Below are 16,423 nucleotides of genomic sequence, written 5' to 3'. Positions count from 1 at the left end.
TCCGACTTCAGGCAGTGTTATTCTTAAATACAACCTGTGAATTCTGACTTTTGAGAAAAAAAAAGAAAAAAAACGGGCAGCAAAATTCCTACTTGGACGTTTGGAATTGAAYACAAAACTCTKCCGGTACTTGGGATGTTCAGCGTAGCCATCGGTTCGACYGGTTTCCTGACATTTCTACGCACATCTAAATCCACTTTTTGTTTTTCTGTCAGCTGTGAAAGTTTTCTTGCTCCATTTCGATTTGCTRTAAGCTTCAAGGAAAGCTGCTGCTTTTTTCAGAATAAATACGGTTGTTGATGCCTGTAGGTATCTTAAGGTAAAACTGTTCTCTTAAACTCTTGATCAGTATTCTTATTTCCTAAGGAGGGATTTAGACCCTCCAGTGTTTTCCTATATCTGCCTCTACTCGGGGTTAAACATCCTGCAGATGGACCAGGCAGATGTCGGAGCCGCCGACACTGGCAGGAATGCAGCGGTGCTTCTTATTTTAACATGGACGTCAAAAGAAACTGAAGGACTGTTTTAATCAGCTCAATTGTAACATTGGACATATATATATGGCAAAAGGCGTTTTGCAGTTTTGTACATGATTGTTTTTAAAATGCAGCCAGTGAGATAAAGACCACTTTGTCTGAACTGGTCCTCGGTTCAGTGGCTCAAGTTTTACTTTCACTAACCGGAGGAAGCTACAGCCAAATTTCTCTATGACGTGAAGTGATCATTTCACTGCAGAACAAATGACCTTTCAGCTAAATGTCTGTCTGTGTTTTTGTGACAGGAGACTGAGAAATGCTTGTATGCTGTAATGGTGCACATAAAATGTTTTTCTTTTTTTTTTTGTAAACTAAAGAAGAAAGGGTTGACTGTGATGTAATGCGCTTTTCATTATCAGAAGTGTCAAAACCAGATTCGGTGTTTGTATGGTAAACTTTTCAAACCTCCTCAGTGACTGTTAGACCTTTATTTAGTAATCCTGTGGTTTTGTTGTGAGGTGAGGTCACTATTGGCCCTTTTCCACTTGCACCTGTTCACAGCAGCTTGACTGGGCTCTGTGTGGTTCTAAGGGAGGTCCGCCTATGTGGAACCAGACATTTTTCTAGAACATACTTCGCTGGGGGTCGTACTGAGCCTAGTTGGGCTGAAAAAGTGATGTCAGAAAAGTGTCGGTCGGGGCTTAACAGCGCGCGACTCGTCTGGAGGCTACAGACCTGGACGCGGCCGACTGGAGTTTGACTTCCGGTATCTTTGCCGCATGTCTTTCCTCGCTTCTCTTTGACTGCTTCTACTCTGACAGCTGGAAAAAAAAATCTAAAATAAAAGGGGGGGTGGGGAGAAAATATTTTTGTCACTAATTTGCTAGGCAGAGTGGTGGTCAGTGGTTGTGACACAAGAACAACTTCCCCTTTTTTAGAAAATAATTTTTGGGGGCTTGGGCAATGGTGGGCTTTATTGAAAAAAGAGAAAAAACAGGTAGAAAAGTGGAAGTCATACAGCAAAGGACTTGACACCAGGAGTCAAATTCAGGGCAACTTGTGACGTCTCCCGTCGTCTCTGCTCTGCATATGGTGCGCAGGTTCTGGCAGCCATAGCTCACTTTACCATAATCCGACTCGCCATTTTTAAAGACAACAGCCACTGAGCGGATTTGTGCAACACGATGTTCAACGTAGCTTCCATGTCCTCCATTGTATATTTGTGTGTCGTGTACAAATCACATCACACWACTTTTTAGACTCTGGGTCTACGCAGTTACGACTCTACCCACTAGAGTCCTCACTCAATTAGTGGAAAACCAGTTGAACTGTGTTGAGCTGCGTTGCTATTGGAAAAGAGCCACATGTGTGTAATAGAGTTTTTTGTTCCCCCAACCAGTCAGAAAGTTGATGGTCTCTCAAATCAAACCAGTCAGGATTTTCATCCATGTTTTGGTTCCTACAGGGGTCTGTTGCCATGGCAACTTTGGACTCGCCGTTTCCTTCAGCAGAAAGTGCAGAAAGATGCTGACAATAACATGGCTCCTGATCTATTAGTTACTCTGGGGAACAAACTAAACAGTCCTCTTTTGTCTTTAGTTATCCAATTTATAAAAATAAAGGACTGGATAACCAAATGGAGCAAGAATATCTATTAAGAAAATCAAAAGAACTTGACAAATTACACTTACATGGTCTTTATTGTCTTTGAAGAAAATTCCATTCCCGTTCTCCAGCGTAGCTTGCTAACTCATATTAACCTGCATCTCTGTAAAGCACTTAAAGAATGAACTTTGTTTTCTGAAGCTTGCACTAAACCAGAAGAGCTGGCCTCAATAATGAGGACTTTTCTGGTAAACCAACAGAGTAACTGAAGGATGCATTTGGGTTCAGCTCTTTATTTGACGTGTTTTCTCATAACGTGTCTGTCTTTGTGTTCTGATCAACGTTCTGGCAGCAACATGTCCACCAGAAGGAAACTTTGCCTTTACAAGCCCACATGTTCAGAGCCAAACGGTGTTAGACGTTGGTCTCATCACTGTCTGCATTGTTCAGATAGTCTGGCCTCGGCCCATTTTTCTTCATTTATTTGAATTCATGCTTCTGTATTTACTGATGTTGGACTGAGCTGGAAAAGAAAAATAATTTTGTTAAAATCATGGAAACATGGCGTTTGTGTTATTTCAGTACTGAGGTGGAACAGTGAAAACACTTATTTCCTTTTTTTTTTAAAAAAGGGCTGCTTTTATTACAAATAAAGGCTTTTCCCCTTCAAATAAATGCTTTCAATACCCCATAGCAATGAGTTTTGTCTTATTTAAATAATGTCTCATGAAATTGGTAAGTAAACTTGCCCATAACTTCATAACCATTTAGTCTTTAAGTTTATTTGCACAGAATATTTCAGCAGCGAGGCGGTTCAAAGTGCTTTACGTCACATAAAAAGAAACCATCCAAGGAAGGAGAAACAAACGATACATTTTGTCACCATGGCATTCTCACAATCAAGCAAATACACATCAAACATATTGATCAATGTTAGTGAATCAAAGGAAGCCAATGTTTCTGCGTCTTTGCAGTTTTCTGGAAGTTCATTCCAGATTTTATGGTGCATAAGAACTGAATGTTTTATATGCTGGAATAAAACGACCACTGAGCAGAAAGGATTGGAAAAAAAACACTTTCTCTCTTGTTCTATCTGCTGCAGTTTTGAGTATTTTGTCCCAAGTTTTAATCTATAAGCTCTGTGTCGTTTTGTTTTCTCAAGTAACTATGGAAATCTACAGCCATTGATCTGTCTGTTTGAAATGTGACCCCAGTTCAGCCACAAGCTGTAGATTTAAAAGGACCAATCACAACTCCGGTAGTTTATTCTAGCCGTTTCGTCCCTTGAAGATGCTCTTTAGTACGTAATCTACTAGATTAGTAGTTCTTCACAAAGAATCGCTTAAGATTTGCTTTGCCGCCAACTGGAACCCGACCCGTCGCATTTGACTACAAGAAGTTCTCGGCCGTCGACTTTTGGATCATCTCCACGTCTTAAGGTCCGCCCTGTTGACCTGTCTGGCTCTCCGGAGCGCTGGCCTGTTCCCCGCTTTCCTTGATCCACAGGAAACCCACTTGGGTGCCGAAGTTGAGTCCGTCTCTGACGTGGGAGAAGAAGTCGTCGGGATTGCAGGAGGTGCAGGGCGTCACGGGGGGCCGGGTGGCGTCCGTGTTGTCGTGGATGTGCTCTGGAAGGACGCCGCGCCGCTGCAGGAGAACTCTGGGAGTGGAGGAGCGGTGACGGTCAGCGACTAACGTACCGAACATGCTCCATTTGTCTTAAGATTTTTATCTGTATTTCATTTTTTTTTTAATCTGCTCACACTATGTCATACTCTTTGGATTCGTACCTGTTGGCGAGGAGGATGTCCACGTGTGGCCTGGCCGACTCTGGATCAGGCACGCAGTCCGGGTGGATGGAGATGAAGTCTGCCGCCTGCTCTCTGTCCAGCGTGAAGCAGCACACCCCCACGGACGGCCCCACCGCCACCACGATGTCGCTGTACCGACAACCAAAATTCGTCACCATGGCGTCCACGGTTGCCGTGGCCACGCCCATCACGGTCCCTCTCCAGCCTGGGAATTGACGGTAAAGTTTAAATGACATTTGCAAAACAAGTTGACAATTAGAGGTTAGGACAGACTCGAGTAGGGAATGAAGCATGCTGGGAAAAAAAAAAGAATTGGTCAGAAAGTGATGTCTGGTTGTGAAGTATTACAAAGTAGCTGCGTTTCCATTGGCCATATGGTTGCGCAGTTTGACATTTCAAAAATAAATTTGTGTAATGGATGCATGGCAATTTTGAAAAAACTTGTATTTTGATCAACTGTTTTGGTGCTTGGTGAGGTGTTCTTTTTGCTGTAAGAAAATTGGTTCATTTTGCAAAATTGTAATGAAAATACTTTTTTTGTATTACACGAGTCACATGATCAACAACAGGATGTTGCCACTGGCACAAACTCAGAAGAAGACAACAACAGGAAGTATTTGGAACAGCAAGTTTCTTAATAGTGAAAAAAAAAAGGATTTTGTAAAGTGACATTTACGTCTGATACTAAAGAGGCAGCGTTATGTAAAACTGAGTTTTTCCAGTTTTACATCGTGTTATGTTATTCCCCTCATCAAAAACTTATTTGGAGTGTTGCCTTGATTCTTTCATGTGTGTTTTAGAAATCCTTTAATCTCCAAGGCAACCATTCAGTTGTGAGAAACGCCTGGGTGGACCTAGCCCCGCCTTCTAGCTCCAGCTCCTCCTCCGAGCTGCAGTTTCTGAGCTTCTGCTTCACAGAGCAGTCCCTCCTCTCCTCCCACCTTCTTTCAGCTCCTTCAGACTAGCCAGCAGCAATTAGCAAACACCTGGTGGAGCTAAGCATCATCTGAGCTCATTATAGGAGCTACTTTTTGCTGATAAAAAGGTTGTTAAATGGTTAATAGAGGAGCCATGTTGTGATGACTTCCTTAAGGCGGAGTTTAAGAAAAACGAGCTTCTTAAAGGGACAGGGGCCCAATTTCAAGGTGTTAAATGACTGTTTTTCAAGTCACATTTGATATATAGCCTTTTTATAACAACTAACATTGTTATGTGATCGTGCTATAAAATGACAGTGTGCATGGAAAACACATAATCCTTCCCTTTTCATACTGCACTTATGACTGAAAACCAATATTTACCAACATTATAGATGTTTCTCTTTTCTACCTCATGAAAAATGACCTACTTTGCTTCTTTACCTCAGTTGTCCTACACTGCATCCACATCAGATGGCCAAACTACGTGATCAGTACCGCAGATATATCGTGCTTTTCTAACTGCTATGATTATCTGGAGCGTGAGAGTATTCTTCACCTGCATGCGCGGCCCCGATGACCTTCTTCACGGGATCGGCGAACAGGATGGGCAAGCAGTCGGCCCCCTGACCCGCCAGAACAACCCCCGTCTGATCGGTCACCATGGAGTCGTAGCTTTCCGGCTCAGGTTTCCCCAAAACCCAGACGTCACTGGCATGGTTCACCTGCAGGACGCAGGTGTGAACAGGACATTCATGATGGGGAAGTAAACCGCAGACAGGGTTTATGATTAACAGGTGGATCATGTGCGCCGCAGAGGTTTTTTTTGCAACGGCGTACCTTGACCAGACGCAGGGGCATGGGATGGAAGCCGGCGTGAACGGCCAGCCGGCGCCGGTTTTCTTCCACCACGGCCCGGGGGTCCCTCCTCCTACTGCTGCTGAACAGATTCAAGGAGGACAGAGTGGGGATGTAGGAGACGCCGCCTGAACGGGTGCTGAAGCCGTGACCGAAGCAGTCTAAGAGACACAGAGGAGACGGGCAAGGTCCAGCTTTACTGACCAATAAACAGGCTTTGTAACATTGCCACTTGCAGTACGGACGTTTGACAGCCTGTAGACTTAGTCTGGATGTTTCATTTGGAAAAAAAAAAAAGCTTCCCAAATACAAAAAAATAATCCTAACAATCAAATCCTTGGATTATTTGGGGGGCGGGGTTGTTCTGACCCGATGGTACCGTTTTTTGTTTTTTTTTAATCAGTATCAAGACATTTATATCTCTAAATTTTGCTATAAGTGCCTGAAACTCCTTGAGACGTACACTGTAACATCAGAATAATAAACTAATAAACCTTTTAGGCAAAATGTAAAAAAACAAATTCAGTCATTTTGCTTTTATTGAAGAAAACGAACCAAACAACCATGGCCACAACTTATTTTAGATTTTTTTATTTATTTATTTCTTCTAATCTAACACACATTTCAGACATTTCTAAGTGAATCAACTAAAACTAACTGGGCCGTTTATCATTTCCACTGAATTGTTTTAACAGGCTGAAATAAAATCTGAACTTTAAGATGATTTGACACGTTTTGAAGTTTTCATACATCTGTACAAAACGACACGGTTTTGTTTTTAGTCATCATCGGCTATTGTGTGTTGCAGAAGTGAAATTAGCATTTTTAGGACATGTGCAGCTCAGAAGAACATGTGCATCACCACATGGAACTGGGGGGAAGGTTAAAAGTTGACCCTGGATGGTGTGAGAGGTCATAGGTTCTGTCAACAAACTTCTTCAGTTTTTGCTGTTTTTTACGGTTTCAGATTTTAGTAGTTTTAACATAAGATAGAGACAACCTTGGAAAATACAAAAGTTACCCAAAATCAACGTGGCAAATACTGTAAGCTTCATATGCAAGGCTGGACACTGGAGTTCTGAGTTGGGCTTGGAGAGAATCCTGCAACTCCACCAGTCAGCTTTCTGATAACTTTTCCTATTTGAAGCTTTGGGGTTAACCTCTGACCCTTCAAGCAATCATTCATCGTCAATAGATAATATTTTCTCCCCTGTTAGTTTGTCCTGATTTCACTTTCTATTTATTGAGAAACACAGTAAACTTAAAAAAAAAAAAAGTCAAAGGTTTGTTGTGCTGCTCTTTTAAAAGCTCTGTCACGGTGGCAGCATCGGTCACCCTAGTGTCCACTGAGGTGGACTTCATTGTCAAAATATACATTTTTATAATGGTCAACCTTAGAAAACGACCACTCTGGTATTTATCTAGATMATTTTTATTCATTTATTAGATGTTTTTATTTATAATCTGTGCTGGAAGCCCCTCCTGACATGCAGCTCAGTTTATACACTAATCACATCGTTATTAGAAATGGCTTATGGGGCAGTAGCCCAGGGCTCTGATTTTTTGGGGGGCGTCCAAAAAAATGTTTGTTTTTCTTAAGTCCATGTTTTGTAAACATTGAACTTCATATAGATGTCATAGGCTCAGAATCAGTTAATATTGTGAGTTTTTTTTATTAATATAAACACCATTCAAATATTGGAAAATTATGACATTATCTTCAATTTCTTTGGGATTAACACCAAGTTATTAACGTTTTAAACCTACCGTGCATTGATTAGCTCCTGCTTCTATCAATGTACTGTCATTTTCATTAGTAAAATATTTTTTACAGTGTTTGGGGCACCAAAAGCGTCTCCAGCCCAGGGGCCCACATCCTAGTAAATCCGGCCCTGATCAAAATGAGTAAATTTACTATATTTTTATTATCTTTTATGCTACTTTGGTTTAAAAAAAAAGGCCCATCAAATCAGGTGATTTTGTTTTTTGTGTAATCTTAGAACAATCTTAATCCACTTTTACTGGAACCCACCTGGGATCAAAGTGGACCTCAGGGTTCTGATGTCCCCCTTCAGAGCGGGCAGCTGCTGCAGGAAGGCCGACACTTCTTCCTCCGCTTCACCCTCAGGTGAGTCCGTGTGGGCGGAGCCACAGCAGTCCGAACAGGTGAGCTTGTCCGCCTGCGTCACGTCGTAATCAAAGGTATAAACGGCGGTAAATAGCAACTCCTGGTACCGAGCCAGCACCTCCCTGCCCCGCGCCGTGGTCAGCACCCTGACCGCACTCAGGTCCAGATCATCCAGGCTCCGCTTGAGTCGGTACAGACGCTCCGCGGTGGACCCGGAGTCCAGGCCGTGAACGCTCCTGCGGGAGCCCAGGAACGGGTCCGAGAGGCCGTTCTCTCGCCGGTGACTTTCCGCGCCGCACAGCAGAAAGACGTGCAAGTCCGCTTCCTGCAGCAGAGAGGCTCCGGGGCTGCAGCAGCTGCTGCTGCAGCAGCGGGTCAGATCCAGCAGCACGGCCATCCTCTCCCCGGGTGTGTGCTGAGCGCTCTGACTTTATAGCCACGGCAGGGAGCGAGTTTGTCCGGCAGAATAACAGAGAAACTCCATCTGGCTGCAGTGGAACTTCCTGCGCTGCGTCGCTCCGCCCAGACTGGAAACCCCGCTCAGCCGCTGGAAATTCTCATCTGGTTGGTTTCCTSCTSCTGCTGCTGCKGCTGCTGCTGAGTGTTGCACAGACACTTTCTTTCTGCAGGTCACTCAAAGTTTGCAAAACACCAAAAACACGCTGCAAAGCGGGGCACCAACATGTAGAAGCTGCTAGGTTGTGCAAACGTTTTCTTTAAAAAACTGATCTATAGAGACAAATGAGGCTTATTTAGGAAGCGCCTTGTTTTCCTTGATCTGTGGGATTAAAGTATTTTTAAGCAACTCTAAGGAATGTTGACGTGTTAATACCTGCACTGTACGGGAAATGAATGACGCAACTATAAATGCCACATGTGAACTCAAAGGTTATATTTATTAAACTTGGCTGATAGAAATAGCTTTTAGACTGTTAGCTTTCTGCTAGCAGGAACGACCAGGGCTGGGGTACCGCAGCTTTTAAAGGGGCAGTATGTACAATGACATTTTATTAACAATCAAGTAACTGTTATCTTCAGTCATAAAAATGCTACACACATGATGTAAAAAAAAAAAAAAAAATTAAACTGCAATTTAACTCCTTGAAATTGGGCCTCTGTCTCTTTAAGAAGCACCTGCTCTTTCTGAAACTCCGCCTTCAGGAAGTCACTACAACATGGCTCCTCTATTAACCCTTTAACAACATTTTTACCAGTGTTGCACTGAGTAGTAGCTCCTATATTGAGCTCAGCTGATGCTGTTGTCGGGGCAACCCACAACGAACAAATATACCAAGAGATTTCAGAGAAACTGCCRTCTGTGCAGCGTTGACCGTAGCTCCTGTATGCTYACGGYTCACCCACATTCCCACATGTTRGTGAGGAACRTCCTGCCAACAGAGACGCCCTACTTGGCTGGAACCAAACAGATATTAACCGACTAGAGTGAGACTTGATCATGGAGAAAGGCTGAAGAAGGTTCTATAAATGTGGCAAAACAGTTTCTAGGGGAAAATCTGTGTAGAGTCAAGCAACGCTGARTAGGTGCTGGTGGAAAAGGGCCTTTAGCCGCTTTGACCACGTCATGGTTATTGGAGCCAGACTGGTGCTGGTCTGAGTATTTAAGAACAGGATCTACTGAATGTAGATCATTCAGTAGATCATCCCAACCCCCAAAAAAAGAAGGAAAAAACACCCAGTGAGCATCAATTGTGGGGACAAATATGCAAGTGGGAGAATACGCAGATCGATTTGAGATGGTGTGGCAAGGCAACAATTAAAGTTCTGCTACAACCAAGGTCTAAAAAATACAACTTCTGAAGGAAGTTGACTGATTTCAGCTGAACAGAGCACCGCTGGGATGTAGGGATGGATGGAGAATCTCATCATGGATGTGCAGCCTGCAAAACAGCGGCGACGTCATGATGTCGTCTTGTAAATATGGACCAAAATGTCTGAGGGATGTTCCCAAGACCTTTTCRGCTCCATATTGGTTAGAAGTAAAGCAGTTCTGACRGTAACAGAAGCTCCAAGCTGGTACTTTCAGCTACAACTAATGAGCGCTAACACGGTTTTTATGTCATCGTTAATCATCAGCTGACGGGTTTAACTTTAGGCAAAGAGATTAGGACTGATCGCTGTTAGGTCATCATTCTTACCCATGACACAATAACTCGATGAAGACTTCAGTTAAGACAAATCTTCCTCACTCCTGGCCTTCTCGTGCCTCCAGCTCTCTCTCTGACCTTTAACATCTTGTGCACTTTAATTTGTCAACTCAATTCGGCGACATTTTGTGAAGACAATATATTCATGATAAATTGTGCAGCACTAAGTAAATATYAYCTGAAGACACTAAAATATCACATTTCTGTCTTATATCTGTCCCCAGAGTTCTGTTTGTGGTGAAGTTTGATGTTAATAAAACCCACACCGTGCTGCTTTTGCTTTAGGGAAGAACGCAACTTCCCAAATTAATGAATGCAGTGGTCATTAAATGCATCATGCAAGAAAAAACAACAACACATTTCTGGTACTTCACTAACTGTAACTGAAGCATGTGAACTGCTCTGCGCCGTCTGCTTCTCTCAGCAGGCGGCGACTCCAGCCGCCTGAGCTGCCGAGTCACTCAGAATGAGGAAATCTGGTGTGAGATATGCAGATRTACCTGCCCGCCAGGAGGATGTAGGAACTTCCCAGGGTTGTTTGGTCCCTGCAACATCAACAGGGTAATTAAAGTTACAAAAAAAGAAACTAAAACTGCTGAGATTGCAAACCGGCCTTTGAAAGAAACGTGAGGGAGACTTTTGGCCGGTTTATTTGCTGGAAAGACCAGAGCTGTACATGTGGTGACAAGCAGGAAGTTTCTTTAGTTTGCATGTGGAACGTGACTTTGCACAAACAGCTTACAGTGGAGCAGATGGCCGACACTTCCCATCRGTTTGGAAAGCCCAGAGTTCATATGCATTGGGCCATGTTAAAACAAGTTCCATGTTTAACTAAAATGGACGTGTTTTGATTTCAGCTAGTTCTCTAAAGTTGTCTCTTCTTCTTTAAAGGGGTAGTATTAAGTGTTTTCCAGGAGGAACGTGGCATTTTATAGCACAATCCAGTATGTTACCTTCAGTTGTTATATAAAATCTCTCTATATATCAAATATATAAGTTTGACTTGGTAATTTTGCACCTTGAAATTGGGCCWCTGTCTCTTTAAGATCTTTCTGAAATTCTGYTTTCACTAAGTCATCACAACATGGCTCCTCTATTAACCCTTTAACAGCGTCTTTACCAGCGTTTTCACTCAGAAGTAGCTCCTGTAATGAGCTCAGCAGATCCACCAGGTGTTTGCTAATTGCTGCTGGCTAGTCTGAAGGAGCTGAGTGGGGACGGGGCTGCTCTGTGAGGCAGGAGCTCTGAATCCATGAATCCTGAACCGCAAATTAGCTTGGGTCCATCGTCCACTGAGATCTGCGTTCAACAGGAAGGCAAACGATTACTGGCCTTTTACAAAACCCAAAATAACCTCGTTGTTGGACTTGTATCAGCGACATGCCCAACTAAAGGGCTCTGTAATTGGAATATTAAAAAAATAAACAAAAAGCATAATTACAGCTGTAAACCTCATGCTGCCATTTTGCCTTTTTCATCTAACCACTGGAATTTTTTTTTGTCATCATTAAAGCAAATCTGCTTTGACAGCTACATGCTAATGCCACATAATGGAATTCCTGGTAAATTCTGATCTTTGACTCGGACATGACCTTTAGGAGGTTTTTCACTATTGACTCTTGTTTTAATGTTGTGCACATGAACAATATGCATTACTGAATAGAAACCAAGGAGGAATTTCTACTTCTCAGTTTTAAATCTTGAGCTGACCAGAGATTTCCCTTCAAMGTTTTCTAACATTCAGCACAATCCACATAATTGCACCATGGGTACAATAACCCACGTGATGACGCTGCTGCTGTCATGCCTCTCTGTGGAAATTGTTTCCTCATTATAGTGTGGCATTTGCCTTTATCAAAGGGTTCCCAAGTCCAGTCTTTGAGATTTACTGTCCTGCGACTGTTAGATGCATCCTTGCTTCTACACACCCATCAATGAATCAAATGAGCTAAAAGTGCCAGATGAGATTCAGGGACTGGAGAAAGACGGTATCTAAAATTCTCAGGACGGTAGATCTCGCGGATTGGAGTTGGCCGCTTCTGCCAATGACCAAAATACATCTTATCTGCTTCTTCCGTGTGTTCTTTGGCAAACTCTAAGCATGCTTTTGTTTTTAGAAACTTTTTTTTAAATTGTCTTTATAATATGTTGTAAATTTGTGTGAATCCTGGTTTGAGAGATCATCACAAAAAGATGAGACACACCAGCTTCAGACAGGGTTTGTTCTGTTTAAATAAATTAGTGCAAATTTACCCTCCAACATATAATGTGACCATCAGCAAATCATGCATGGTGTGGATGTTCATGAAGGAATCCATGTTCAGGTGGCATATGACGTAAAACATAAGCCCCCAAAGTGCAACTAAACCCAACTTTGATCAAAGTGAAACCAGTACCAAAGCAAAGCCAGAACCCGAGGCCTGTCTGTCTGCTACATGGGGGAAGTGTGACCAGTCCAAGATGTTACGTGATGTTCTGATTAGACTGGGAACACTGGACCCTGGTTTTTCCCAGTCAGCACCTGATGTCTGGTCACTCCCACCTCACCTGAAAGAGTTATAATACCAGGGGTGACCACAGGACGTTCACCCACTCATCAGCCGTAGGACTCAGGGGTTTGTCAGCAGAACCTGTCCAAGGTTCTCTGGTCTGCATATCACTGGGACGTTATCTTTTCTGTTATCCACTATTTTCACTTAGAAGAATGGAATACAGATGATCTTAAATATACTTAAATACTTTATTTCTTTTATTGATCTCTAACCTGTTCTTGCCTAGAAGATTCTTACAAACCTCTCTGAAAAACTTGTGTAATACCAAAACTAGAAGCTTGTAGCGCAGATGTACATCTATACCACGATCATTCTATGAAGGACGTGAGCACATGACTTCTAGAGACGATCAGTTTGTACTTTTAGCGCTTCAGTRTTATGTTCAAGCAGTCTTCCGCAGGAAACCGGGTTCAGAAAGTCAACAGGAAGTTGTACTTTCTCCAAACAACCAGCAGAGGTCACCAAATACCCGTTTCAGATTTGAAAGATCTCCARGWTGATCGTGGGCTTTTAAACTTCCACGCTTTTCATGCTAGCAACTTTTTTGCTCTACCATGATGCACAATCTGGGTCAAAGCTAACCGTTAGCTGGATGCTACGCTCCATGCCTCACTAGTCAGGTTTTAGTCCCAGAGGAAGTTTGTGGTGCAGCAGCAGGAAGTCCTTCTGCTGTGCTGCCCTGAACCGCAGCTCCCTCTGGGACGGAAACTTCCCCCCATCTTTCCTGTGAAGGTCACAGCGCTCTGCTGATCAGGAATTAAGCGCCATCTACATCGCTCTCTACTGTAAAGTTGCTCAACTCCATCAGCATGGTCTGCTATGAACAACAGAAGGAGAATGTGCTCATCTGATCTTTATTCTGACTRAACCTCCTGTAGAACAGAAACAAGGCTTCCTGGTTTCTGTTTCCTGTACAGCTACATGCAGTTTGTTTCCTAGTTGCTCTTAGCAACTGAAGCCAACCAGAGTTAATCTGATGTATTTTTTAAAATAATTATCATGAAAGGAACTTCAGTTGCATCAACAACCTGTTGAAGATCATGATGTCATGACGGCTCAATCAAAGTAAAGTTTAGACTTTGGTTWCTCCTAAACTTTATTTTATTTTTACCAATCAGAGATGGACTTGCTGGTGCGTCTTTCTATAACATTAAAAATTTTTTTTTTAATGATTAGCTATTTAATYATTGTTAAGCTGATGACGTTTTGACCACTTCGGTGACATAGAATCGCCACGCCAACCATGACAGGACGGGCTGAAGTTTAAGAGGATCTGAGCTCTTCAGCTGRAGCCAGTTTTGTCCAACACAAGTTTATGTTACACTTTCAGATGACCGTAGGTTGAGCGTCAGCCGCACAACAACGAGAGGCCTCGTCCACTTGATCAGATTTCTTCAGAAGCAATCTTTGCACTTTGTGAATGGTGAAAGACAGGATTTAGWAATGAAATCAGAAGAGACCCGAGGAGATCAGGACATTTAAACAGGACCACAGAAGAAACCAACAGAGGAGAAATGAAAGCAGGGAACTTAAAGACAGAAGAAGAGTTATTAGTGACATTTGAGGCCTCGTCCACATGGGAGCATTTTCTCATTAACGTTTTTAACCATTCGTTCGTTCCTCTTTAGCACATGGAAGCAGCATCTTACAGCCCACTAAATGTCTGAGTTCCTGAGTAAAAATGTGTTTTTGTGTGTTCATGTGAACAGTGAAGTCACAGACGGATGAACCCAACCTCTAACCCGACCTTTAACCCTAAACGCCTCTTGCGCTTCATAACAACAATGGTGTATTACATGTTTGTCGTTTTGCTGCAGAACCTCATTAATCCATTTCAKTCTCTGTATGCTGTACTACTGGAGTGAAAAAAAGAAAGGAAGCTGATGGAGGACAATATGTTTCTGCTTGACGCATCGTAGAAACTATGAGAACACTTTRGGTCAGACCAAAGAGAAGGTCACTTACAGGTTTTGGGAGAGTGAAAATAGTATTTGGACCATTCCCTGTGTTCCTGCATAGATGAAAACAGTTCTGGGTCCATGTGGACGCGTGTTTTTGTTTTTGTTTTAAACCGACAACCCATTTTAGAAAAAAAAACCCCAAAAYATTCTTGTGTGGCCGAAGCCTGAACCAGAATCCTGCAAATCAAACTGAATCCCACTGGAATGAGCTTRCCCTGTTTCTGACATCCGTTTTGGATCAGAAGGTTCAATTTTGGGTTTATTTGACCAGAGCATCTATTTCCACTATATGACCTGTAGCGAACTGCACCACACTTTTAAAAAAAACCTGGTTTACCCCATTTAACAATTAGGTGATCACTTAAGATACCTGTTGGTTTTATTAGAGCTCCAGCTAACAGTTATTGTAGTTATCGATTTATTATGACGATTAATCGAGTCATTTTATTTAAAAAATGACACATTCTGCAGATTTYTTCTTTTAACCACTTAATCTTATTTTATACAGTATTAAAATTATGTACAAAAATGCAAATAAACAATTCAATATATATTTTTGTAAGTAAGTAAATTAAAAAAAATTAAGTATTTTCTGCTTCAATTAGCATCRATACAGAGAAGTGCTAATCTAGTGACGATTACTTCAATGGTCAATTCAAACCTTGACAGCAAAAGGTGTCTAATATGAGTATTTTACAGAATTTGAACCAGGTGAAGCTAAAATGATACTTGAGGAGTTCTGGGTTGAACATACTTACAGACAAAGAGGTTTTTGATCTGTAATGCAAAATATATACATTTGGGGACAGCTTTGGCTTAATTGTCACATATTTTAGAGTCGGTACACTCCAATTAATGATTAATCGATTGCTAACTTAGCTGACGAGTATTTCAATAATCAGTTAATCACAATCAGATTCATTATTTCAGCTCTATGGATTTTAATTAGTGGTACCAGATTGAATAAATTAGCGCACAATCCATGGGGAAAAAACGTGAATTTCCTTCTACGTCATCATTATGTAGTTATTTGCCTTGGTTTTCTACATATCGTCCCAATAACACGATGTAGTTTTTAAATGTTAAATCATTTAAGGTGCATGTACTTTGCCTCTTGTCTAATTAGTCATTAGCTGCGTTATGTCGTCACGTAACCCAGCTGACAGTCGGTCCCGGTTTCTACGGTCGGTACCGGCTCACTGACTACCAGACCCCCCGGACCGTCGTGCACGCCTGTCGGTGACGCGCCTTCGGGTTCCCGGTCCTGCACCGGAGGCGGCGGCAGCATCTCCATCATCAKCAKCAGCAGCAGCAGCAGCTGCGGCGGCTCGGTGTCTCCCTGACTGAGAAAAACGCCTGGGAAGGACGGAAGCTCACGGAGGATCGGCGTCCGGCTCCACCAGCACCGTTCACGGATTAAACCGCGCTGACGTGCCGCTTGTTCCGGAGCTCCTGTCGGGATCAGACCCGGTAAGAAGCTGGGTTTCTGTCTCCCTGTCTTTCTCTCTCTGTGCTGTGATTTCACCGGTTTATGTGTTTTATTATTCTCATTTTATTATTATTATTCTCCTGCWCGGTGACACGCTGCTGTTACTGGAGAGTCATCAGCAGAGCCTAGTTCTGCACCAAGAAAACCTAAAGTGAGGATGAATCGAAGCTTTTTCTTTCTTTCTTTTTTTTTTTTTTTTTGCTTCCAGTTACAAATTAGAAACCTTATTTCTTGTTTAATGCCATGCAAATGCGGAAGCAGCGACCGCACGCTGCTGTCTTTATCCTGCACACAGCAGGGGAGCCAAACAATGACACGCTCACAGTTTAGGAATTGTAAACTGATTTCTGCTCCAAAGTGCAAACTTATCATTTTTAAGACATAAAACGGAGCAGAAACATTACAAACACAGGTGAAAATAAAAGTGACCAAACAGCAGAGAACAACATCCATTTCTTTAT

The 16,423-nt window shown here is 42.5% G+C and overlaps 2 protein-coding genes across 3 annotated transcripts in view; one reads left to right on the top strand and one right to left on the bottom strand.

The window, feature by feature from the left end:
* Nucleotides 1-225: 225 nt before the first annotated feature.
* lacc1 (laccase (multicopper oxidoreductase) domain containing 1) lies at nt 226-8,354 on the bottom strand. Its single transcript, XM_008402278.2, has 5 exons — nt 7,700-8,354; nt 5,650-5,828; nt 5,369-5,534; nt 3,872-4,097; nt 226-3,741 (listed from the first exon to the last, which is right to left on the bottom strand). Exons 1-5 carry the CDS (start codon nt 8,190-8,192, stop codon nt 3,516-3,518), a joined length of 1,290 nt encoding a protein of 429 aa, XP_008400500.1. The 5' UTR covers nt 8,193-8,354; the 3' UTR covers nt 226-3,515.
* Nucleotides 8,355-15,705: 7,351 nt separating this feature from the next.
* The window catches only part of enox1 (ecto-NOX disulfide-thiol exchanger 1), an 88,644-nt gene continuing 87,926 nt past the window's right edge, over nt 15,706-16,423 (top strand). For both annotated transcript variants that reach the window (XM_008402277.2, XM_008402274.2), the window contains exon 1: nt 15,706-15,943. The gene's annotated coding sequence lies outside the window, so the exon portion shown is untranslated. The remainder of the gene's footprint in view (nt 15,944-16,423) is intronic.

The sequence above is a fragment of the Poecilia reticulata genome, unplaced genomic scaffold (genome assembly GCF_000633615.1).
Source record: "Poecilia reticulata strain Guanapo unplaced genomic scaffold, Guppy_female_1.0+MT scaffold_207, whole genome shotgun sequence".
In the NCBI taxonomy this organism is placed as follows: Eukaryota; Metazoa; Chordata; class Actinopteri; order Cyprinodontiformes; family Poeciliidae; genus Poecilia; species Poecilia reticulata.
The sequence above is the reverse complement of the archived record's forward strand: the minus strand, read 5'-3'. Positions and strand labels throughout refer to the sequence as shown.

Excerpts from the sequence above, each read along its gene's own strand:
- lacc1 (XM_008402278.2), bottom strand. The coding sequence starts at position 8,192 with ATGGCCGTGCTGCTGGATCTGACCCGCTGCTGCAGCAGCAGCTGCTGC. Across the intron at positions 5,535-5,649 it reads TGCCCCTGCGTCTGGTCAAG|GTGAACCATGCCAGTGACGT; the intron begins GTACGCCGTTGC and ends TGCGTCCTGCAG. Across the intron at positions 4,098-5,368 it reads CATCGGGGCCGCGCATGCAG|GCTGGAGAGGGACCGTGATG; the intron begins GTGAAGAATACT and ends GTCAATTCCCAG.